The sequence below is a fragment of the Gobius niger genome (assembly GCF_951799975.1).
Source record: "Gobius niger genome assembly, chromosome: 6".
In the NCBI taxonomy this organism is placed as follows: Eukaryota; Metazoa; Chordata; class Actinopteri; order Gobiiformes; family Gobiidae; genus Gobius; species Gobius niger.
Genome location: NC_136857.1, coordinates 1,340,782 through 1,366,902, shown reverse-complemented (window position 1 = coordinate 1,366,902; position 26,121 = coordinate 1,340,782). Strand labels below are relative to the sequence as shown.

Sequence of the window (26,121 nt, the reverse complement as noted above, 5' to 3'; positions counted from 1 at the left end):
ACGTTCCAAGTAGAGTTACACAAAATTAAACTGTTTTTCTAAGCGGATGAAAAGGGGAACTATAATGTAAGGCAGGGGTGCCCAAAGTGGGGCCCGCGGGCCAAATTTGGCACAATTCTGTTGGCGCCAGAGAGTGACCTACTTTTGCGCTAACTCTCTTCCATTCTTTCTCAATGGTAAATATGGATGCAGTACACTTTTTGACCACCAGCGTCAAATTGGGGGCGCTGTTTCACTCCTTTCACAAAGTTAAGGAAACACTGTTGTTGTGTTTGTCAATCACAGACCGTTGTAGCATCAACTTTCACAGTTTTCCAACTTTTATTGTAAAGGTTGTTACATCAACAACAGTATATGTTAAAAGTTTACTTATAAAAGAATTGATGCTGAACTGTAGGTGCTGTAGATGCAGGTGTGTGTTTTTTTTGCACTAAATTGCAAATTTAGAGATTTTCTTTTACTAAAATGAGGCTTTTGCCATAGTTACCATTTGTTTTAATATAACATGTTATTTGCATAGATAGAATCAAATGCAAATGTGGGCTATCGAAAAAAATAAAAGTAAATAAAATAAAGTAGCTTTATAATTTGCAGTTATAAGTGTGTTTTTTGTGCTTGACATCGCCGTGTTTGGCCCGAGACTCACAGGCACTTTTTCATTTTGACCTCGGAGACAGAAAGTTTGGGCACCCCTGTTGTAATAACACCTTAGGAGCGCTTCCACGTCCACGCAGTAACATCTTCACTCCTACAATAGAAGAATTCTGAAGATATTACTCGGGAATGTGACGTCATATCGCTAAGCATTATGGGATCAGCAGCCATTGTAAACTAATGGAGATTTTAAGTTAAAATACTGCAGTTATTGTTCACATTAAAACACTTGGACGCCACAGTGAGTTAGATGTTTTTACCAGCAGTATCTCCGCAGCTAACGGAGCTGCTCCACGGCTCTTTTCTCAGCTTTTTACACTGTTTTAGCTCATGTTAGTCATGGAAATGTATGCTAACAGCTGCAAAGATGGCGGATCACCATGGTAACTGTGGAATTTCCCAAACTCCACATAGTAGCCCTTTTTATCCGCTTAAAAAATGGACATGTTTAATTTTGTGTGACTACACTTGGATCGTGTAACTACGGGAATAGAAAATGTTAGTTGCGAGGAGGAGAGGCTAAATGCTAACAACATCTATGGTCTTTATGCGTGACTGAGCGCACACACAAAGACCAGACAGGTTCGCATCAACTCGTCTAAGCTCAGAACAAATCTCAGAACGGAAAAACGGTGGCCTGTTCCTTTAAATGACTTGAATTCAGAGTAATAATCTTAATTGTTTGCCGTCATACAGTACGCATCGGTATCATTCGTGGATGACGCTGTTTTAATCGGACTAAAAGCAGAAAGTTCTCCATCAAATACTTTATTTTACAGTAAAAATGAGCACGTTCGGCATCGCTGGCGTCTTTGTTCACTGTTTATTGCTCTTGTGACTTAGCAACAGATCACCGGGAATATCGCGCGGTGTGGCTTTAAATGGCGAGCGTTTTAAACTCAGATAAAATCAAAAGAGCGGAGCTGAACACTACACAGCAGAGCTTCTTCAAAAGGTACTTGTTTTTTCCTTAGCTTCCTGCAAATTCTGCCTCCGATTCTCAAAGACCGCCTTCAAAAAAACGAAAGAGCTGCTTCACCTACACTTACGTTTTCACAGGAAGTCTCTTTGTAAATCCAACAAAACATCTCGATACGCCTCAAACACATCAAGACCTACAAAGCGAATAAAACTACGCTGCTCGAGTGAAGAGTAATATTCTAAAATCAAGTCAACTCAACATCTAGATCAGTTTAAGCCTGGACACACAGTATTAAACCCCAGAATGAAAACAAAAAAAAGAAAGAAGAAGCTAAAGACGATGTTAGTTTGCATGTTTTCCCCCACAAATATAATCATTTCTATATATATATTCATATGTATAAATAAAAATTCAGTGCTGTAAAAAACGTCTCCGCCCCTCCATAGGATCTGACCCAAACGTAGAAGGCCTGTGAGTTTTGGCTCGCTAAAAACTAACCGCTGGAAGTTTGTAAACGCTGTGCTAATCGTCCTCCGTGAGGGGAGAGTCGTTCAAATCTCAGAAAATCTCAGAAAATCTCAGAAAATCACTCTCCTTTCTTTGCTTTTTTTTGGTTTGTGGCTGCACACGAGAAAGAAACATCCTGATGTGTTATTTTGTTTTCCTTTTTTTTTTGTTTTTTTTTGGCAGCAGCGAAAGCACCAAGTAGCGATCGTGTGGTAGTAGTAGTAGTAGTAGTAGTAGTAGTAGTAGTAGAAGTTGTTGTGGTAGTTGAGGTGCCTCCCGGTCTACGACGGCGCGCAGGGCCGCACGTTGACCCCGTGAGCGGCGTGGGTCTGGAGGTCCACGACAGACGGGGAGGGGTTCTGGTTCTGCCCGGGCCGAGCGTTCAGCAGGGACAGGTTTCGGACGCAGCCGCTCATCCCGGAGGAGAACTTCCCCCCGGTCAGTTTGGACATGTCCGGAGCGCCGCCTGTGGACGGAGAACATGGAGCCGTGAGGAGAAGAGGAAGAATGTTTAAAGGCACACTGCGGGACTTTTTGGACTAAACTGTTGCCGTCGGTACAAAACATGCTCTCAAAGGATGGATTTGGATGAGGACCGAACCTGTGTGAATCTCAAATCCTGCTCACTTTAGTCAATGTCACCGTGGAAACGAGCTGGAGACGCACCCACAGTCACGTCTGAGGAGAGCTGAGCCGCTCACTGCAAAAGCGCATGTTTGTGCCTTTAAAGAGGGGGTGTTCTGCTTTAAAGAGGGGGTGTTCTGCTTTTGTCAGTCACATAGCACCAGTCTATATCTCACTACAATGATGACAAACCTTCTGCTGGTCTGTAAATGCAGTAAATTAGAATAACTGCCTTGTATAAAATGTCTCTCTCAAAATGGCTGTAGTGAATGTCTTGAAATAGGCCTCTGTCTCTTTAAGAACCTCTGAGCCTTTAGACACGCCCCCTCCACACGCTGTCTGTGGCATCAGTGGGGAGGGGGTTCATTTTGACAACATATTTTAATTTAGTTTTAGTCTTAGTCTTTAGCCTTTTGACTAAAATGTAATGCAATTTTAGTCTAGTTTTAGTCGACTAAAATTGCAAGTAAATTTAGGCAAGGCAAGTTTATTTGTAGAGCACAATTCATACACAAGGCAATTCAAAGTGCTTCACAGTTGCATAAATATAAGAAAACAAATACAATCAATAAAAACATCAACATAGAATTAATCAATTACAGTAAAAGGCCAGAGTGCAGATAAAATACTTTCAGTTGTCATGTGCTCGGGCAAAAAGAACTGTTTTCAGCCTGGATTTGAACATTGTCAGAGTTGAGGCCTGTCTCACATCCTCGTGAAGACTGTTCCAGATTTTAGCTGCATGAAACTGAAACGCAGCCTCACCGTGTTTAGTCCTGACTCTGGAACCACCAGGAGGCCCCTCCCTGAAGTTCTCAGGGCCCGAGATGGTTCATACGGCTGTAACATGTCAGAGATGGACTTTGGAGCTAAACCATGAAAAGACTTGTAACAAGCAGAGCTGTTTTAAAGTCTATTCTCTATTCTAATTGAGTGGACTTTGCATTGATAATATTCATTATAATCATATTTAATGTTGTTCCTCTGCTTCATGTTTCTGCTCCACATGAACAAAGCTCAGAGCTGATCCTTTAACAGAGAATTTACATGATCTGAGGCTCTTTCAGACGCTCAATACAAGTTTGGATGATTTTAGTCTCTCCTTTTCATTTTTATTTAGTCTGATTTTAGTCGACTCAAATATCTGGACATTTTAGTCATAGTTTTAGTCTCATGAGAAACTTTTAATTTAGTTTTAGTCCAATTTTAGTCACAAAAATATCACTTTGACTAAAATGAAGACTAAATATTTTAGTCGACGGAATTAACACTGGTGTGGAGGGGGCGTTCCTAGGAGGACTCAGGCAAACCTATCCCTAAAATGGCCGCCGTCAGAGTTTTTACAGATTACTCAGAAATACGTGAATGTGCCAAGGCAACACTTCAGCCATGTTTTTAATGAGGGAGTGACAGAATAACATGATGGAAAGCTTGAATGAAATATCTGTCATAAAATAAATGTATTTCAGTTTTATTTATAAGGTAAAACTCTCCACGGTGTGGCTTTAAAGGCAGGGTGGAGAGCAGGGGTTATTCCTATGATGGGACATGGCACTGCTTGTTCCTAAAACGTGGGGCAGCTCTAAGTGTACAGTCCATCATAGGGAATGTGCTAATGTTATAATACTATCTTTAATTATTGATAATGAGAGTGTGTGTGTGTGAGCGTGCGGGACAACGGATGCAAATGAGCTCATCTTCAGCCCAGAGTGGCGTGTTCATTATTAAAGGAACAGGCCACCGTTTTTACATACTGAGTTGATGCGTAACTGTCTGGTCTTTGTGTGAGCCCTCAGTCATGCAAATAGACCAAAGACGTCGTTAGCCTTTAAGCCTCTCCCAGCATATTCCTATAGCTCCAAACTGGGGTGAAGTCGGAAGCTACAAAACGAGCTGTTCCACGTTTTCCCTCTTTAAACACAGTTACGTGAGAAGTTGCCTTAGGAGCATTTCCATTTTACTGCTTTGAATCTGCTTAGAAATCGTTTTATTTTCTGTAACTATACATGGATCGTGTAACTTTTCACGCCACTGTATTTAAACAGGGAAAATGTGGAACAACTCGGTCGCTTCTGACTTCGCCCCAGTTTGGAGCTGTATGAATATGCTGGGAGAGGCTAAAGGCTGAGGTACGCATCCACTCCTCTGAGCTAAGGTCAGAACATATCTCCGTATGTAAAAATGGTGGTTTAACGTGCACTGTCCCAACCAAATAAGGCAATAAATCAATTAAATACATTTTCCTACATGCCATTAATCTCAACTGAACCTCAAGAGCTGATTATTAGCAGCTGTGTCTCAGTTAAAAGCAGCGCCATTCAAGCTGATTGTGTCGCTCTTTACACGCTGCCCCTACAGGCCAAAGCTGCAACTGCATTTATGGGAACGCAACAAGCGCTGTTATGTTAATAAATGTAACAGCGCAGAGGCCTGGTGCGGACTGTCCGGGGGACGGACCAAATCACCTCGAGGACCGGAGTTTGAGAAGGCCTGGTGTAACGCATATGCTCTCACAGAGCAAATGATTTAAGTTATAGGACCTGGCAACCCAAACTGAGGGCATCATTCTGTTTTCTGACAGAATGATCAACAAACAGAAGCAAAATGGAGGCAAAAAGAGGTCTAACGCCAAAGCAGATGTGCATCAGCGCCATGATGAGAAGCGTCCGAATTGGGCTGGGAAGAAGTTAGGGAAAGGAGCCTCGATGCTAACTATCATAGCCACTTTAGCATAGGGACCTCTGATGCTAACTATCATAGCCACTTTAGCATAGGGACCTCTGATGCTAACTATCATAGCCACTTTAGCATAGGGACCTCTGATGCTAACTGTCATAGCCACTTTAGCATAGCGACCTCTGATGCTAACTATCATAGCCACTTTAGCATAGGGACCTCTGATGCTAACTATCATAGCCACTTTAGCATAGGGACCTCTGATGCTAACTGTCATAGCCACTTTAGCATAGCGACCTCTGGTGCTAACTATCATAGCCACTTTAGCATAGCGACCTCTGATGCTAACTATCATAGCCACTTTAGCATAGCGACCTCTGGTGCTAACTGTCATAGCCACTTTAGCATAGCGACCTCTGGTGCTAACTATCATAGCCACTTTAGCATAGCGACCTCTGATGCTAACTATCATAGCCACTTTAGCATAGCGACCTCTGGTGCTAACTATCATAGCCACTTTAGCATAGCGACCTCTGGTGCTAACTGTCATAGCCACTTTAGCATAGCGACCTCTGGTGCTAACTATCATAGCCACTTTAGCATAGCGACCTCTGGTGCTAACTATCATAGCCACTTTAGCATAGCGACCTCTGGTGCTAACTATCATAGCCACTTTAGCATAGGGACCTCTGATGCTAACTATCATAGCCACTTTAGCATAGCGACCTCTGGTGCTAACTATCATAGCCACTTTAGCATAGCGACCTCTGATGCTAACTATCATAGCCACTTTAGCATAGCGACCTCTGATGCTAACTAACATAGCCACTTTAGCATAGCGACCTCTGGTGCTAACTGTCATAGCCACTTTAGCATAGCGACCTCTAGTGCTAACTATCATAGCCACTTTAGCATAGCGACCTCTGATGCTAACTATCATAGCCACTTTAGCATAGGGACCTCTGATGCTAACTATCATAGCCACTTTAGCATAGCGACCTCTAGTGCTAACTATCATAGCCACTTTAGCATAGCGACCTCTGATGCTAACTATCATAGCCACTTTAGCATAGCGACCTCTGGTGCTAACTATCATAGCCACTTTAGCATAGCGACCTCTGATGCTAACTATCATAGCCACTTTAGCATAGCGACCTCTGATGCTAACTATCATAGCCACTTTAGCATAGGGACCTCTGATGCTAACTATCATAGCCACTTTAGCATAGCGACCTCTAGTGCTAACTATCATAGCCACTTTAGCATAGCGACCTCTGGTGCTAACTATCATAGCCACTTTAGCATAGCGACCTCTGGTGCTAACTATCATAGCCACTTTAGCATAGGGACCTCTGATGCTAACTATCATAGCCACTTTAGCATAGCGACCTCTAGTGCTAACTATCATAGCCACTTTAGCATAGCGACCTCTGGTGCTAACTATCATAGCCACTTTAGCATAGCGACCTCTGGTGCTAACTATCATAGCCACTTTAGCATAGCGACCTCTGGTGCTAACTATCATAGCCACTTTAGCATAGCGACCTCTGGTGCTAACTATCATAGCCACTTTAGCATAGCGACCTCTGGTGCTAACTATCATAGCCACTTTAGCATAGCGACCTCTGGTGCTAACTATCATAGCCACTTTAGCATAGCGACCTCTGGTGCTAACTATCATAGCCACTTTAGCATAGCGACCTCTGGTGCTAACTATCATAGCCACTTTAGCATAGCGACCTCTGGTGCTAACTAACCGGTGATTAGGAGCTATGTGCCGTCCCATAAGCCACCACACCACCAATCCCCCCACCCCCTCGGCCCCACCCTCGAGTGATTCATGCACAACCACTGTTGATTGACAGGCGCACATTTAGTCTAATAAAAAAAGAAATATATAAGATAAGATTCTGCCAAACTTTATAAAAGTGACAATACATTTTAAAGTCACCACAGCGCAGTCACATGTCAGGTTTTAAAGAGCCACCTCAGAAAACGGCCTCAGTGAAGGCAGTTTCATTTAGTAGAAACTTAAGCCGCATGACTTGCAAACTGTAGCTTTTGAGATAAAATAAGGCTAAAGGGAAATGTGATGGCTCATTTGGATTTTTCTTTTTTTTTTCTCCTTAAATGTCTTTTTATTTGGACAAAATGTTGCATATGCAATACAGTAGGTGGTGGCATGTGTTTTTGTTTGCCTGCAGTCCGCCAATAACCTTAAAGGGTCTATAAGGAGTTTAAAAATGTTAAAATTAAGTATTTCCTCCCCCTACATGTTCCAGCCATGTCCTAATGTGTAGAATGAGCTCAGACCTGTTCACCACAACTGCCTCTAAAATCCTGCGCGGTCACTCAGAAATGTGTCACTTCGGCCCGAATTGCCGTCATGCATGAGCTTAATATAGAAGCTGCAGTTACACATATGGCCTGAGGTGGCAGTAGTGAGTATAACATGGCGAACTTGCTTCCAGCCCCTTTAAAGAAGAAGAACAGCAGCTGTCGGTGATGTCACTTCCTCTTTCCCTGGGTCAAACAAGACTTAAAAATAGTGCTCAAGACAGAGCGAATCTAAACAAGACTTAAAAATGCGTAAAACTGAAAGTATTTTATCTGCACTCTTGCCTCTTACTGTAATTGATTAATTCTATGTTGATGTTTTTATTGATTGTATCTGTTTTCTTATATTCATGCAACTGTGAAGCACTTTGAATTGCCTTGTGTATGAATTGTGCTCTACAAATACACTTGCCTCGCCTTAAGGACGGTCGAATTGGGCAAATGCTGCCGAAGCAAAAGTTCACTAACTGCATAGAGATCTAACAGTCGACCCCATGAAAGGTCTAGGATGAGGAACACACTCACCTAAGTATATACTCCCTTGAGTGTTGACCATCTGGCTTGCGCCTCTGGACTGTCCGTGCTGCGCGGGCTCTCCGTCGATCTGGATGTATCCGTCCTTCCCAGTTCTGCAGCAACAACAACAAACAACACAAGGTCGTTCAGCGAGACCTGCGATATGGAGCACGTTTATGAGCATTACTGCTGACATTACCTGACAGCTGTGATCTTGTGCCACTGTCCGTCATTGACCGGCCTCCAGGACCTGATCTGTGACTCCCCGCTGCCCAGCTGATAGCTAGAACACAGAAAGACACGTTGTATTTGTGAGATCAGATCACATCGTTGAGACCTGACCACGCTTGACCTCACGTTACCTGAAAACGAGGTGTCCGCCGCGTAAGCCCAGGCTGATGAAGTCCTTCCCTTTGCCGTGCTGTCCGTGCTCCTGTCAAGCAAAGGGTTTAGTCACAAAGATACAAAGATTATTGAACGTCTTCACCCCCGTCTTAACCCGACACGCTTTCTCCAGCTCCGCTTTAACCAAATCTAAAAGCTTCTTGAAAAAACGCAGCAAAAATACAATGAAAAAGTGATGATAATGCCAGGGGAAAAAAACGTTTTTGAAGGCGTTACACTGGCTCCAGTCTAGAAGCTTTTAGATTTGGGTAACGCTGAACAGGAGAAAATGCACTTGGTTAAAGGAATAGGCCACCGTTTTTACATAGTTTAGTTTATTGTATTTTATTTATTTATTTGAACAGGGACAGTGTACAATATACATTAACCTCAAAGGGAGAGATGCTGCACCAGGTTATAGCACTTGTGCTAATTTCCACCTGTAGTCCCTGGGCACTGATGTCAACAAAGTCATAAAAATGCTAATACAGAATAATACTATACTATAATTTCCTCAAAAACAGCATTAAAATCAACACACACTTCATTCATTCCAAAGCATTAGATTTCACGCTCTTGCACACACACCAATTACAGGACATTATGGGAACAAGTTTGTTTTAAAATAAGCCATTTTTTAGCCTGGTGTGAAAAAGTGTTAACATTTACACATGTGGTCAGCTCTGTTGGCAACATATTCCACTGTTTGATGGCCACACTGGAGAAAGCGGAGCTTATATATATATAACATATATATATGTTCTTACCTGAGCTGTGACGAGTTCTTTAGGACCTGTCTGATCTTCAGTCACGTAAACACAGCGCAGACGGCGTTAGCATTTAGCCTCTCCCTCTCTCCTCTATAGCTCCAAAACAGGTCAAGATAGAAGCTACCAAGCTCTTCCACGTTTTCCCTGTTTAAATATGGTTACGTGAAGTGTTCCACTACAAAGTATAATTACACACAATTAATTAATAATACCAGGCGTAGTTCGAAATCTGCGCAGTAATCTTCACTTAACTGTGCGGATGCCAAACTACTCCTGGTATTATTGCTCAACAAAAATGTGACAAAAATGTGACAAAAAGTGACAAAAATTCAACAAAAAAGTGACAAAAAAGTGACAAAAATTCAACAAAAACTCAACAAAAAAGTGACAAAAATTCAACAAAAAAGTGACAAAAAAGTGACAAAAATTCAACAAAAAAGTGACAAAAATTCAACAAAAAAGTGACAAAAATTCAACAAAAACTCAACAAAAAAGTGACAAAAATTCAACAAAAACTCAACAAAAAAGTGACAAAAATTCAACAAAAAAGTGACAAAAAAGTGACAAAAATTCAACAAAAAAGTGACAAAAAAGTGACAAAAATTCAACAAAAAAGTGACAAAAATGTGACAAAAATTCAACAAAAAAGTGACAAAAATTCAACAAAAAAGTGACAAAAAAGTGACAAAAATTCAACAAAAACTCAACAAAAAAGTGACAAAAAAGTGACAAAAATTCAACAAAAACTCAACAAAAAAGGACAAAAAAATGACAGAAAATGTATTAAAAATTGACGAAAAAATGTGCAGTAATCTTCACTTTACTGTGCGGATGCCAAACTACTCCTGGTATTATTACGCCTTACAATATAGTCCCCCTTTTATCCGCTTAGAAAATCCACATTGTTTAATTTTGTGTAATTATACTTTGTAGTGGAACACTTCACGTAACCATATTTAAATAGGGGAAACGTGGAAGAGCTTGGTAGCTTCTATCTTGACCTGTTTTGGAGCTATAGAGGAGAGAGGGAGGGGCTAAATGCTAACGCCGTCTGCGCTGTGTTTACGTGACTGAAGATCAGACAGGTCCTAAAGAACTCGTCACAGCTCAGGTAAGAACATATCTCAGTGTGGAAAAACGCTGGCCTGTTCCTTTAAGGCGAGGGGTAAGAGGCTAATATAGTGCTTTTAGATAGAAGGTGTTACAAACTAGGCCTGTCACGATATATCATAAAGGTCGATATATTGAGGCAGGAAAATATCGAATAAGTTATACCGTGACCTTGTCTTGGAGCGTTGTTAAAATTGATTCATAAATGCATAAGTGACTCAAACAGATGAATGAATGAGGTGATGACAAGCCTTCATGTTAACAATGCATTTAACATTCAAACATTATGAATAGATTGGTTGTAAACAAATACACAGTAGTCGATGAATCATGCATTAAAACAAAAGAAAAGCAGGGGTGTCTGGTGTTGAATGGAATACCTTTTTACTAGCATGCACCTTTCTCAGACTGCGAGCGCCTGAGGTCTCCTGAGAACAACGGGACGGGGAGTTAGACGGGCAACATGCAGCACTTTAGTCGCGTCAGAAAAGGGCGGGACTCGCAGCCCACATGCGTCAATGCAGCAAAGAATTAGTGTTTCAATACAGTGAAGATAAAACAGATGGGAATTAACCGCTTCACTCCCGCCTGAACCCAGAGGATCTTTTTTTTTTCAATTTTTTTTCATCAATTTTGTGTCAAATTTTTGTCATTTTTTTGTCATTTTTTGTCCATTTTTGTCATTTTTTTGTCAAATATTTATCACATTTTTGTACTTTTTCATCACATTTTTTGTCACATTTTTGTCATTTTTTGGTCAATTTTTTGATCAAATTTTTGTCATTTGTTTTGTAGTTTTTTGTCAAATGTTAGTAATTTTTTTGTCAAATATTTATCAAATTTTTGTAGTTTTTTTTGGTCAAATTTTTGTCAATTTTTTTGTAATTTTTTGTCAAATTTTTTGTCATTTTTTGTCATTTTTTTGTCATTTTTTTGTCAAATATTTATCACATTTTTGTCACATTTTTTGTCATTTTTTTGTCAAATATTTATCACATTTTTGTAGTTTTTTGTCACATTTTGTCACATTTTTGTCCAAATTTTAGTCCAAATTTTTGTCATTTTTTCGTCAATTTTTTATCAAATTTTTGTCATTTTTTTGTTACATTTTGCTCATTTTTTTGTGACATTTTTGCCACTTTTTCGTCAATTTTTAGTCATTTTTTGTCAAATTTTTTGTCATTTTTTTGTATTTTTTTTGTCAAATTTTTATCACATTTTTGTCATTTTTTGTCATTTTTTTGTCAATTTTTTTGTCACATTTTTGGTCATTTTTTGGTCATTTTTTTTTCAAATATTTATCACATTTTTGTAGTTTTTTGTCACATTTTGTCACATTTTTGTAGTTTTTTTGTCACATTTTGTCAATTTTTTTGTCTTTTTTTTGTCATTTTTTGTCAAATTTTTATCACATTTTTGTCATTTTTTTGTCACATTTTGTCACATTTTGGTCACATTTTTGTCCAAATTTTTGTCATTTTTTCGTCAATTTTTTATCAAATTTTTGTCATTTTTGCTGTTACATTTTGCTCATTTTTTTGTCACATTTTTGTCATTTTTTCGTCAATTTTTCGTCAATTTTCTTGTACCATTTTTGTCACATTTTTGCCACTTTTTCATCACTTTTTCATCACATTTCCATCATTGTTTTCGTCTCAGTTTTGTCCCTATTTTCTCACCTTTTTTCCAGAAGCTTTTGGATTGGGGTAAAGCCAAACTGCAGAAAATGTGCTCGGTTCAGGCGGGAGTTAAGGGGTTTGGTTACATGGAGTTGATGGACGTTGCACAACAGTGAATTTAAAGAGTAAAAGAAAAGAACCAGGAACTTACAACCCCCTGCCAAAAGATCAGGCCCTCAGAAGAACTGGTGTTGATGTCCAGTTCAATGGTCTCAGGGGAGTCGGCGGCGCTGGAAGAAAAAGAAATACATCACGCCTCGATTCCTTTATTATCATGTTGATGTACGTGGAAAAAAAAAAAAGAACACATTGTAAACATCCCAATTATTCACATGGAGTTAATGATTTATTTTAAGGGAGCACAGTGGCTCTACAAGTTCACAGCTGATAACAAAAACGAAAAATCCCCCTCACAGTCGTGGCATATCGAGCTGCTGATTAGAGCGTGAGGCAAATAGCGGTTCCACCATTTCCCTCACACTGTGCAGATGCAAATGCAAGATGCAAATGGTGTAACCGTTGAAAAGTGTTTTTAGAATCAGAATCAGAATAGTATTTATTGCCATTGTTTGAGAACAGGTTTACAACAACAGATAAAACCATAAAGGTGACGACACTTGACATAGAACAACAGTAGGATTGTATTCACAGATGTGCAGGTGTGCTCAGTAATATCTAAGTGTGGATATTATGTTCATATTATGTTCACACAAAGGGCTGCACAAAACAAATGTCCTTATTAGAAAAGTCTAAATCTATATAGAGGCTGCACTGCAAAAAGTAATTAACTAGATCAGTATAAACATCTCAATTTGAGCATAATAATCCACATGTTAGTAGTTTTGACTGGTTAAGAAGTTGTTGGGCGTTTGTCCTAGATTATTTCACTTGTTCTGAGATGTTTCTGACTCGTTTCGATACGTTTCGTCCTTATTTCAGGTCATTTTCTTTGCCAATGGGGAAAGAAAATTGGTCTTATCTCATTGGCAGTTTTACTTTCTTATTTCAAGCGAGATTTACCCTAGAACTGGTCTGAAATGTCCTCAAACAAGCAAAGTAAACTTCAGGAAAAGTGTCTAAATGAGTGAAAACCGCTCAGAACAAGAAACATTTCCTCAATTCAAGTCATTGAAATTTGACAAAAAAATGACCAAAAAAAATGACAAAAATTTGATTAAAAAATGACGAAAAATTACAAAAAATTTACAAAAAAATTACAAAAAAATTACCAAAAATTGACCAAAAAAATACAAAAATGTGACCAAAAATGACCAAATATGACCAAAAAAATGACAAAAAAATACAAAAAAAATACAATAAAAATGACAAAAAAATGACAAAAATGTGATTAAAAAAATGACGAAAAAATGACAAAAAATTGACAAAAAAATTACAAAAAAATTACAAAAAGTTCTCCTCAAACATCCATCCATCCATCCATTTTCTTCCGCTTTATCCGGGGCCGGGTCGCGGGGGCAGCAGTCTCAGCAGAGATGCCCAAACTTCCCGATCCACACACACCTCCTCCAGCTGTTCTGGGGGGACCCCGAGGCGACACCAGGCCAGCTCGGAGACATAGTCCCACCACCGTGTCCTGGGCCTTCCACGAGGCCTTGTCCCACTAGGACATGCCTGGAACACCTCCCGCGGGAGGCGACCAGGAGGCATCCGAAACAGATGCCCGAGCCACCTCAGCTGGCTCCTTTCGACGTGAAGGAGCAGCGACTCTACTCCGAGCTCCTCCCGGGTAACTGAGCTCCTCACCCGATCTCGGAGGGTGCGCCCAGCCACCCTGCGAAGGAAACTCATTTCGGCCGCTTGTATTCGCGATCTCGTCCTTTCGGTCATGACCCAAATCTCATGACCATAGGTGAGGGCGGGAACGTAGATCGATCGGTAAATCGAGAGCTTTGCCCCGGCTCAGCTCCCTCTTCACCACGACAGACCGATACAGCGACCGCATCACTGCTGACGCCGCACCGATCCGTCTGTCGATCTCACGCCCCATCCGTCCCTCACTCGTGAACAAGACCCCGAGATACTTGAACTCCTCCACTTGAGGCAAGGACTCCCCACCGACCCGAAGAGGGGAAGCCACCTTTTTCCGGTGGAGAACCATGGCCTCGGATTTGGAGGTGCTGATCCTCATCCCAGCCGCTACACACTCGGCTGCAAACCGCCCCAGAGCGTGCTGAAGGTCCTGGTTCGTTGAAGCCATCCGAACAACATCGTCCGCAAACAGCAGAGATGAGATCCTGAGGCTCCCAAACCGGACACCCTCCGGCCCCTGGCTGCGCCTAGAAATTCTGTCCATAAAAGTAATGAACAGAACCGGTGACAAAGGGCAGCCCTGGCGGAGACCAACACGCACCGGAAACAGGTCTGACTTACTGCCGGCAATGAACCAAGCTCCTGCTGCTCATACAGGGAACGGACAGCCCTTAGCAGAGGGCCCCGGACCCCATACTCCCGGAGCACCCCCCACAGGGCACCACGAGGGACGCGGTCGAACGCTTTCTCCAAGTCCACAAAACACATGTGGACTGGTTGGGCGAACTCCCACGAACCCTCGAGTACCCGATGAAGGGTATAGAGTTGGTCCAGTGTGCCACGACCAGGACGAAAACCGCATTGTTCCTCCTGGATCCGAGGTTCAACTATCGGCCGGATCCTCCTCTCCAGCACCCCGGAATAGACCTTACCGGGGAGGCTAAGGAGGGTGATTCCTCTGTAATTGGAACACACCCTCCGATCCCCCTTTTTAAAGAGAGGGACCACCACCCCGGTCTGCCAATCCAGGGGCACTGTCCCCGACCGCCACGCGATGTTGCAGAGACGTGTCAGCCAAGACAGTCCTACAACATCCAGAGACTTAAGGTACTCAGGGCGAATCTCATCCACCCCCGGAGCCTTGCCACCAAGGAGCTTTCTCACCACCTTGGTGACTTCAGCCCCGGTGATGGGCGAGCCCACCTCCGAGTCCTCAGCCTCTGCTTCCTCATTGGAAGACGTGACGACGGGATTGAGGAGGTCCTCGAAGTACTCCTTCCACCGCCCGACGACATCCCCAGTCGAGGTCAGCAGCCCCCCACCCGCACTGTACACAGTGTTGGTGAAGCACTGCTTCCCCCTCCTGAGGCGCCGGATGGTTTGCCAGAATCTCTTCGAGGCCGACCGATAGTCTTCCTCCATGGCCTCCCCGAACTCCTCCCAGACCCGAGTTTTAGCCTCCGCGACCGCACGAGCTGCAGCACGCTTGGCCTGCCGGTACCTCTCAGCTGCCTCAGGAGTCCCACAAGCCAACAAGGCCAGGTAGGACTCCTTCTTCAGCTTGACGGCATCCCTTACTTCCGGGCGCCACCACCGGGTTCGGGGATTGCCGCCGCGACAGGCACCAGAGACCTTACGGCCACAACTACGAGCAGCCGCATCGACAATGGAGGAGGAGAACAGAGTCCACTCTGACTCCATGTCCCCCGCCTCCCCCGGAATCTGGGTGAAGCTTTTCCGGAGGTGGGAGTTGAAGACCCCACTGACAGAGGGATCCGCCAGTCGTTCCCAGCAGACCCTCACAACACGCTTGGGCCTGCCAGGTCTGACCGGCTTCCTCCCCTGCCAGCGGATCCAGCTCACCACCAGGTGGTGATCGGTTGACAGCTCAGCCCCTCTCTTCACCCGAGTGTCCGAGACACGCGGCCGGAGGTCAGACGACACAACTACAAAGTCGATCATCGACCTCCTGCCGAGGGTGTCCTGGTGCCACGTGCACTTATGGACACCCTTGTGCTCGAACATGGTGTTCGTTATGGACAAACTGTGACTAGCACAGAAGTCCAATAACAGAACACCACTCGGGTTCAGATCGGGGAGGCCGTTCTTCCCAATCACCCCCTCCCAGGTCTCACTGTCGTTACCCACGTGGGCGTTGAAGTCCCCCAGCAGAACAATGGAGTCCCCAGTCGGAGCACTATCTAGTACCCCTCCCAGGGACTCCAAGAAGGCCGGGTACTCTGCACCGATGTTGGGCCCGTAGGCCGAGACAACGGTGAGAGACCTGTCCCCGACCCGAAGGCGTAGGGACGCGACCCTCTCGTCCACCGGGGTGAACTCCAACACGTGGCGGCTGAGCTGGGGGGATATGAGCAAACCCACCCCAGCCCGCCGCCTCTCCCCGCGGGCAACTCCAGAAAAATGGAGAGTCCAGCCTCTCTCCAGGAGTTGGGATCCGGAACCCAAGCTGTGCGTGGAGGTGAGCCCGACTATATCTAGTCGGTATCTCTCAACCTCCCGCACAAGCTCAGGCTCCTTCCCCCCCAGTGAGGTGACGTTCCATGTCCCGAACGCCAGAAGCTGTGCATGCGGACCAGGTCGTCGAGGCACCTGCCTCTGACTGCCACCCAGTCCTCTCCGCACCCGACCCCTACGGATCCCTCTGCGGGTGGTGGGTCCACAGGAGGGCGGGCCCACGTCGTCCCTTCGGGCTGTGCCCGGCCGGGCCCCGTGGGCAGAGACCCGGCCACCAGACGCTCGAGTTCGACCCCCAACCCCAGGTCTGGCTCCAGGGTGGGGCCCCGGCTGCGCCATGCCGGGCGACGTCACGGTCCTTGAATATTGTACGTCCATAGAGATCTTCTGAACTGCTCTTCGTCTGACCCGTCACCTCGGACCTGTTTGCCATGGGAGACCCTACCAGGGGCATAAAGCCCCAGACAACATAGCTCCTCGGATCATTCGGGCACTCAAACAACCCCACCACGTTAAGGTAGCAGTTCATGGGGTTCTCCTCAAACAAGCAAAGGAAACTCCGTCCGATCAGGAAAAGTGTCTAAATGAGTGAAAACCGCTCAAAACAAGAAACATTTCCTCAATTCAAGTCATTTAAGCCAATGTTTGATATTTACTTTTTGCAGTGTGTACTTTTTATATAGAGGCTGTACTTTTCTGTATCGGGGCAATGAAGGGAACTTACTAAAGACCTGAACTGAGGTGAAGGTAAATCAGTCGTTAAGTATCAGCCTAATACTGATCATATACAGGTGAAACTCGGAAAATTAGAATATTGTGGAAAAAGTTCATCTGTTTCTGTAATACAACTTAAAATGTGAAACTAATATTTGATATAGACTCATGACATGCAAAGTGACATATGTCAAGCCTTTGTTTTAATTGATTATAATGGCTTACAGATACAAGCTGTGAGCTATAACAATCAAAATGATAACAAATAAAGGCTTGATATATCTCAGTATGGCTCACAGCTTATAAAAAAACAAATGCAAAATCTCAGGAGATTAGAATATTGTGAAAAGGGACGACATTGTAGCTCAATGTGTCACCATTTCATCAGGTCATGAATCTAAAACACCTGCAAAGGTTCCCTGAGACTTTAAACGGTCTCAGTCTGGTTCAGCACACTGCAAAAAGTGGATTCTAAGCAAGTAAAACATGTCTTACTTTAAGAAATAAGTTCTTATTTTTTCCCTAAAAAGTAATAATGTTTTGCCGATCAAAGTTTTCTTGAGAAAAAAAATCTTGTTTTAGGAAATAAAATCTAGCCATTTCTTGATCAGATTTATTTGCTAAAAACATGATCATTTTCTTGTAACAAGAAAGAAAAACTTTTTGAATCTTCTTCAGTTTTAGACAAAGAATATTTTTCTTATTTTAAGAAAAACTAAGATCAAAACTCTTAATGTAAGAACTGCTTCTCACAGAGAGAAAATACATTCCATTCTTTAAAGTGGGCGGCTCGGTGGCACAGCGGTTAGAGCCTCAGCTTCACAGCTCGAAGGTCCTGGGTTCGATTCCCACCAGGACGGGGCCTTTCTGTGTGGAGCATGTTCTCCCCGTGTCTACCACTAAAAACATGTACAATAGGTGAATCCTCCAGCAGGTGATTCTGACCATCAGCCTGGCTCCACATCATGGAGACGGGTCTCCGGGCAATATTTACCTTAAATATTAGTATTTATTAGGAACATTTTGCTCAAAAATGTGTTTAATTTAGAACATTTTACTTAAATCAAGCAACATTTAAGTAAAATATCCACAATTTCTCACTAAATAAGAATGTTTTCCTTAAATTATTCCATTTTCTGAGGACATTTTGCTTAATTCTAGTTATTTATTTGCTTAAATTTAGTGTTTCTTTCTTGTTTTATGATGAGAAAAATATTCTAGAAAGTCAGGAGTCAGGAGTCAGTGCATCAAGAGCCACTACACACATGGGCTTCACGTGTCATATTCCTCTGGTTGAAGCATCCTGGTCTTCCATAACACCTCAGCAGGGCCACAGGCTGATAAGCGCCCACGCTGCGCCACAGTCGGGCAGTAATTCAAGTAAAGGGGCCCAAACCAGGTACAAAGCACATACAGAATACATGATTATAGTTTTCAGAGGGCCTGACATTTCTCTTTTTTTTTTTTTCATGTAATATTCTAAACTTCTGAGATTTAAAATGTGGGTTTTTAAAAGATATAAGTCATAATCATCAACATTAAAACAAACAAAGGCTTGACATATTTCACTTTGCATGTCATGAGTCTATACCAGGGCTTCTCAACCTGGGGGTCGGGACCCACTAGGGGGTCGCAAGACAAATTTGGGGGGTCGCCAGAGCATATAGATAAAATATGTATTTTGATATTATTATGATGGTGTCGTAGCAAACATGCTATTTTACCAGGGTGCCGTTAATTGTGCTAAATTTAATTCATTTTTGTTTTTTCTTTGTTTTTTAAGAGTTGTATAGGTTTAACCTCTTAACTCCCACCTGAACCGAGAGGATCTTTTTCCTCACGTCATCACATTTTTCCATCATTTTTTTGTTGGGAATTCAACTCATTTTTGTAACTTTTTCATCATTTTTTTGTCATTTTTTTGTCCATTTTTTGTAATTTTTTTGTCACATTTTTTTTTTTTTTTTTGTCAGTTTTTTATCACATTTTATCATTTTTTTGTCATATTTTTTTGTCACATTTTTTTCATTTTTTTGTCACATTTTTTTTCTTTTTTTGTCACATTTTTTTTCTTTTTTTTGTCATTTTTTTGTCAATTTCTTGTGACATTTTTGCCATTTTTTAAGAAACTTTTCGTCACTTTTTTGTCACATTTTTTTCATTTTTTGTCAGTTTTTTATCACATTTTTGTCATTTTTTTATCACATTTTTGTCATTTTTTTGTCACATTTTTGTCATTTTTTTGTCACATTTTTGTCAAATTTTTGTAATTTTTTTGTGATTTTTTTTGTCATTTTTTGGTCAAATTTTTGTAATTTTTTTGTACATTTTTTATCGCATTTTTGTCATTTTTTCTCAATTTCTTGTGACATTTTTTCCACTTTTTCATCAATTTTTCATCACTTTTTTGTCACATTTCCATCATTGTTTTCGTCTCAGTTTTGTCGTTATTTCCACACCTTTTTTCCAGAGGTTTTTGGATTGGGGTAAAGCCAAACTGGAGAAAATGTGCTCGGATCAGGTGGGACTTAGGGGTTAAATGTCCCTGTTTTTCCCACGGTCTGACCCGGGTGGGGGTCACGATCCTAATTAACTGTCATAATGGGGGTCACGGCTCTAAAAGGTTGAGAATCACTGGTCTATACCATATATTAGTATCGTGATATTCTAATTTTCCAAGTTTCACCTGTAATCGAAAGAGGTTTACAAACCTTATAAACTCATTGTAAATAAATGTTATTTAAAATACATAATATACAAATGCCAAGTGAAAACGACGCGACACTTCCACTGTACCTTCTGGGGAAGACGGCTTTCGGGAGAGCGATGTATCCGTTGTTGTCGAAGTGAGCGGCGAACTGATACGGCGAGTCTATAAAACACACATCATGATTGTTATTCAGGCTGTAAAGCTGCAGTGGCGTTTGTGTAGATTCAGTGGCTCCATCTAGTGGGGAAGAGGAGAAGGGAAACACACAAAAAGAGCAGAAATGCAGCAAAAGTCTCAAAGAGTCATTATGACAATAGAGAATCAAAATGCAGGATCCAGAATATCTAAACGTGTGCACGATCAGGCTATAAAGGTCTACTGCCTCACTCTTTAGATTAGAGGTCCATCTAGTGGCCAAAGTGTAGAAGAGCAGGCTCCACTATGCAGTTTATCTGGTGCAAATCGCTCTATCGTAGACCTAAACCGTGACAGTGCTTTCACAATGCACAATCAAAATGCACCATCCAAACAAACCATCACAACAAATGAACAAATCAGACTCTTCATCAGACCACAACATGAAACCGATGAAGATATGCACATTATTAACCATCTAGTGGCATCTCTGACTATCCCGGGTCACGAGGGAGCTTCAGAAACAACAAATACGGCAGAAAACATTCAATTCAATTCATCTTTTTTATTTGAGCATCTGAGCTCCACAAAGTTCTTCATAGGAGCAGAGTTCAGCAGAGTAATCCAGCAAAAGAAAGATACATGCGTCGGTGAAAAGCCAAATAGATAAATAAATAACGTGGATGTGATGCTCAGAAGGAGGAGGCAGAAGCTTCAGCTTGTTAGAGCCTCCCCCCCTTTCGTACTTAAGAAATAGATACATTCATTTACTATGCACAAAGAAGATCTGACATAAAGTCCTTTTATCATATTCCAGTGACTAAACAATCATCAATATTTATGTTACAACATTCTGCTGGTTCCAAGACGGGGAAAGAAAACTCAATAATTACAAATACCCGTCACTGCCAATAACAACTTAAGTTAAGTTTGTTCCTTGTTGTTTTTAGTTTTTAGTTAAGTACTTTTAATGGACACAATATTATTGATTATATTATTTACGACCACATTATATGATTGATTAATAAATGTAATTTATTTTATATTTTATGCTATTATATCATCCATCCATCCATTTTCTTCCGCTTTATCCGGGGCCGGGTCGCGGGGGCAGCGTCTCAGCAGAGATGCCCAAACTTTCCTATCCACACACACCTCCTCCAGCTGTTCTGACCCCGAGGCCACACCTCCTCCAGCTGTTCTGACCCCGAGGCCACACCTCCTCCAGCTGTTCTGACCCCGAGGCCACACCAGGCCAGCTCGGAGACATAGTCCCACCAGCGTGTCCTGGGTCTTCCACGAGGCCTTGTCCCACTAGGACATGCCTGGAACACCTCCCGCGGGAGGCGACCAGGAGGTATCCGGAACAGATGCCCTATTATATCATTATTGGTTAATTTATTATACTACTATTTTATTATTATTGTTGCTATTAATCCATAATCAGTCGCTTCATTGTCACCATCTACAGCCGACTATGTGACATTTAGATCTAAGTACTTAAACAGTCGGAGGGTGTGTTCCAATTACAGAGGAATCACCCTCCTTAGCCTCCCCGGTAAGGTCTATTCCGGGGTGCTGGAGAGGAGGATCCGGCCGATAGTTGAACCTCGGATCCAGGAGGAACAATGCGGTTTTCGTCCTGGTCGTGGCACACTGGACCAACTCTATACCCTTCATCGGGTACTCGAGGGTTCGTGGGAGTTCGCCCAACCAGTCCACATGTGTTTTGTGGATCTGGAGAAAGCGTTCGACCGCGTCCCTCGTGGTGCCCTGTGGGGGGTGCTCCGGGAGTATGGGGTCCGGGGCCCTCTGCTAAGGGCTGTCCGTTCCCTGTATGACCGCAGCAGGAGCTTGGTTCGCATTGCCGGCAGTAAGTCAGACCTGTTCCCGGTGCGTGTTGGTCTCCGCCAGGGCTGCCCTTTGTCACCGGTTCTGTTCATTACTTTTATGGACAGAATTTCTAGGCGCAGCCAGGGGCCGGAGGGTGTCCGGTTTGGGAGCCTCAGAGTCTCATCTCTGCTGTTTGCGGACGATGTTGTTCTGATGGCTTCAACGAACCAGGACCTTCAGCACGCTCTGGGGCGGTTTGCAGCCGAGTGTGTAGCGGCCGGGATGAGGATCAGCACCTCCAAATCCGAGGCCATGGTTCTCCACCGGAAAAAGGTGGCTTCCCCTCTTCGGGTCGGTGGGGAGTCCTTGCCTCAAGTGGAGGAGTTCAAGTATCTCGGGATCTTGTTCACGAGTGAGGGACGGAAGGAGCGTGAGATCGATAGACGGATCGGTGCGGCGTCAGCAGTGATGCGGTCGCTGTATCGGTCTGTCGTGGTGAAGAGGGAGCTGAGTCGGAGGGCAAAGCTCTCGATTTACCGATCGATCTACGTTCCCACCCTCACCTATGGTCATGAGATTTGGGTAATGACCGAAAGGACAAGATCGCGAATACAAGCGGCCGAAATGAGTTTCCTTCGCAGGGTGGCTGGGCGCACCCTCCGAGATCGGGTGAGGAGCTCAGTTACCCGGGAGGAGCTCGGAGTAGAGTCGCTGCTCCTTCACGTCGAAAGGAGCCAGCTGAGGTGGCTCGGGCATCTGTTTCGGATGCCTCCTGGTCGCCTCCCGCGGGAGGTGTTCCAGGCATGTCCTAGTGGGACAAGGCCTCGTGGAAGGCCCAGGACACGGTGGTGGGACTATGTCTCCGAGCTGGCCTGGTGTCGCCTCGGGGTCCCCCCAGAACAGCTGGAGGAGGTGTGTGTGGATCGGGAAGTTTGGGCATCTCTGCTGAGACTGCTGCCCCCGCGACCCGGCCCCGGATAAAGCGGAAGAAAATGGATGGATGGATGGACTTAAACAGTCTTAATGCCGACACACAAAGTACAAAAATACACAGACTCCATGATGCAAGACTGCGCCTGCAAAGCTTCACCGATCCCGCTGATCCGTGCACAACACAGAGAAAACCATTTCATTATTGTTCCCGCTTCAGAGATTTCATCATAAAGAACTTTGGTTGTTAGTATCAGCATCATTTGTAAGATTATTTCAAGTTTGGACTTTGTTTAACAGGAAAAATATTAACAAAGATGTGTTTCAGGTGGAAGGGCTGCACAATATGAGAACTTCTGTTGAATAATCACATTTTTACACAATATTGCACAGCCCTAGTTTTATTACTTGGAAAAGACAGCTCTGAAATAGTCAGATACAGGATTTTCTTTTGTAAGTAGAAGCATTATTGGAAGAAACAAGAGGAATTCTGCATTTATGGTGTTGATGTTGGGCGCGGTGTAAGCAGAGCCATGGATTCGAACCGGAGAGTGGACTTTACTATCGTCGTCTGCGGAAGAAAAGAACATCCAGCCCTATTATAAACTCTGATCTATCAAAACAGCTGGACCTGAGTTGAATCAAGGCCTTGTGAAGCTGGTGTGAGTGAGCGGTCGGTGGTTTGAGGGGCCGTTGTTTCTGTTTGCCATGTACGAAGCTCACCACCGGCCATGGAGGGAATGAAAAATCCCCTCCTCGTGTGTGAAGCGCTTTGGGCGACTTGTGTCATGCAATAAGCTCTAAAGAAATACAATTCGCTTCCCAAACAAACAGGAATCCCACAACATCCCAGTAGATTTATAACAGGCAGTGCCTCTGTGTAAAACAGGCGCTCGTCATGTTAATGAGAATATCATGAAAAAGTGTATTCACTTCTGTTATTCAACTTCAACTTTGAAACTAATATATGACAGACTCATTACATGCAAAGTGAGATATGTATAGGCTTTATTTATTATAATCTAATAATGATTTAATAATAATTATGGCTCAGCTTGTAAATAACCCAAATGAAAAATCTCATAAAATTTGAATATTTTGAAAATGGACCTTAATTATCAAAATGAAAGGCTTGGCATATGTCACATGTAATGAGTCTATATCATGTATTAGTTTCACAGTTTTAGTTGAATTACAGAAATACATTTTTAATGATATTCTAATTGCAGAGCCGTGGGAAGATGTTTTAGTTAGGGGGCGCTGAGGGACTAAATTTACCCCCAAAATACTTTTTCTGTGCATAAATCCTATTTATTAACCTCTTAACTCCCGCCTGAACCGAGAGCATTTTCTCCAGTTCAGCTTTACCCAAATCCTGCAGGCCAGTGTAACGCCTCATTTGAAAGACCTACAAAACTAAATGGATCTTTTTCCTCACGTCAGATTGTTTTTCATCACTTTTTTTGTTGGGCAGTCGTCACATTTTTGTCACTTTTTCGTCAATTTTTTATCAATTTTTTGTCAAATATTTCTCACTTTTTTGTCAAATTTTTGTCAATTTTTGTCATTTTTTGTCAATTTTTTGTCACTTTTTCGTCAATATTTTCTCACTTTTGTCACATTTTCATCCTCGTTTTCGTCTCAGTTTTGTCGCTATTTTCACACCTTTTTTCCCCAGAAGCTTTTGGATTGGGGTAAAGCTGGAGAAAATGTGCTCGGTTCAGGTGGGAGTTAAGGGCTTGATATTGCCTGCGGTTCACAAACTATCCACCAGGGGAGTGCTGCAGCGCCCTCAGCACCCTGGGTTCCCACGGCCTTGGGATAGACTCCAAAGTGACTTGTCTAGGATGAATAATAAAGGAGGATCTCGCCACCCTCTCGGACGCCATCTTGAAAATAAGACCTTTCCAGTGGTCAGATTTTGGTCGACTTTTAGTATGTTAATAAGCTCACCTGATACTACAGAAAACCACTGAAAAACCTTTTGTAGCAATTTTTTTTAGGGTCAAACCATATTTTCAGCCGGCTAGTAAGGCATGTGCGCTATCGGCTTGTTGCACAATGTGGCTACGCTAGTTCCTCTGAGCTGAAGCTGTGGGCGCTAGCACTTCCTGTTCGTATTCATTTCCATTAAGATTAGCTCAGACCAGTGAGTTCCTGGTAGAAATATTTCCATAGACGAGATGCTAACGGCTAATTTAAACTCTGTAACTCCCGCCTGAACCGAGAGGATCTTTTTTTTTCCTCACGTCAGATTTTTTTTCTCCATTATTTTTTTGTTGAGTATTTAACTCATTTTTGAAACTTTTTTGTTAATTTTTTTTTTTTTCATTTTTTCGTCAATTTTTTTTTATCACATTTGTGTCGCATTTTTGTAATTTTTTCATCCATTTTTCGTCCCTTTTTTGACAATTTTTTATCACATTTTTGTATTTTTTTGTCACATTTTTGGTCAAATTTTTATCACATTTTGGTAATTTTTTCTTCAATTTTTTTGGTCAATTTCTCGTGACATTTTTGCCACTTTTTCATCATTTTTTCGTCCCTTTTTTGTCAATTTTTTTAACACATTTTTGTAATTTTCTTGTCACACAACTTGAAATAGTGCCTTTATATATATATTTTCATAGCACGTTAGCCTTTAGCTTCAAGACAAACTATCAATCCTTCATGATCACAGGCATCTCTGATCTGAACTTCATGATTTGAACACACAGTAAAGGATCGTCTACCGGGAACTCACCGCCCACAACATAACCTTTAGAAAATATGATTATTATTCCAGGAAAAGAACACAGACAGGAAGTCCAGGCGCTCACAGCTTCAGGTCAGAGGAACTAGCATAGCCACACCGTGCAACAAGCCAATTTACATCAAACAGAAACAGGAAGTTAGCTGCAACTTCCTGAACTTGAGCCCGTTATTGTGAGATCAGACTCTATAATGATCATGTTCTTCCTTTTGACGTCTCTTATGTGTCTGATGGCAGATGTTTGCTCCGTCCACTTGCACCGACTTCTATCCGACCTCTCTGCTCACACAAAGTGGAGCCAGAAGTTCCCCCCCCCGTGGATAATCAGAACTACATGTACCAGAGACGCAGAGTTCCTCTTGTCCCGAAACCCGGTCTGGGGCCGGAGCCTCCGTGGAGCAGCACATATGTTTGGTTGCAGTTTAATTTGAATGCGCGCAGGTGTTAGGCCAAAGACGTGTGGGGCCCCCGGGGGGTTTGGCGTCGGGCCCCTGGTTAGTCACGGTGCTGTCAGGCAGGACGTTGAAGACTGTATACTGTACCGTTGGAGCCGCTACCTTCCAAACTCCACAGCGCCTCGGGGGAGCCTGTGTGCGCAGCATAGAGGAATGAGGGGGGGGTGA

At 42.8% G+C, this 26,121-nt stretch overlaps 1 protein-coding gene across 1 annotated transcript in view; it reads right to left on the bottom strand.

The window, feature by feature from the left end:
* Positions 1 to 2,186: 2,186 nt before the first annotated feature.
* hspg2 (heparan sulfate proteoglycan 2) overlaps positions 2,187 to 26,121 on the bottom strand; it is a 418,468-nt gene continuing 394,533 nt past the window's right edge. Inside the window, exons 81-87 of the mRNA XM_079558863.1 lie at positions 26,041 to 26,085; positions 19,935 to 20,010; positions 12,331 to 12,409; positions 8,599 to 8,669; positions 8,436 to 8,519; positions 8,246 to 8,349; positions 2,187 to 2,549 (exon numbers count right to left, since the gene is read on the bottom strand). Of these exons, the coding sequence (XP_079414989.1) occupies positions 2,365 to 2,549; positions 8,246 to 8,349; positions 8,436 to 8,519; positions 8,599 to 8,669; positions 12,331 to 12,409; positions 19,935 to 20,010; positions 26,041 to 26,085 (644 nt within the window). The 3' untranslated portion in view covers positions 2,187 to 2,364. The remainder of the gene's footprint in view (positions 2,550 to 8,245; positions 8,350 to 8,435; positions 8,520 to 8,598; positions 8,670 to 12,330; positions 12,410 to 19,934; positions 20,011 to 26,040; positions 26,086 to 26,121) is intronic.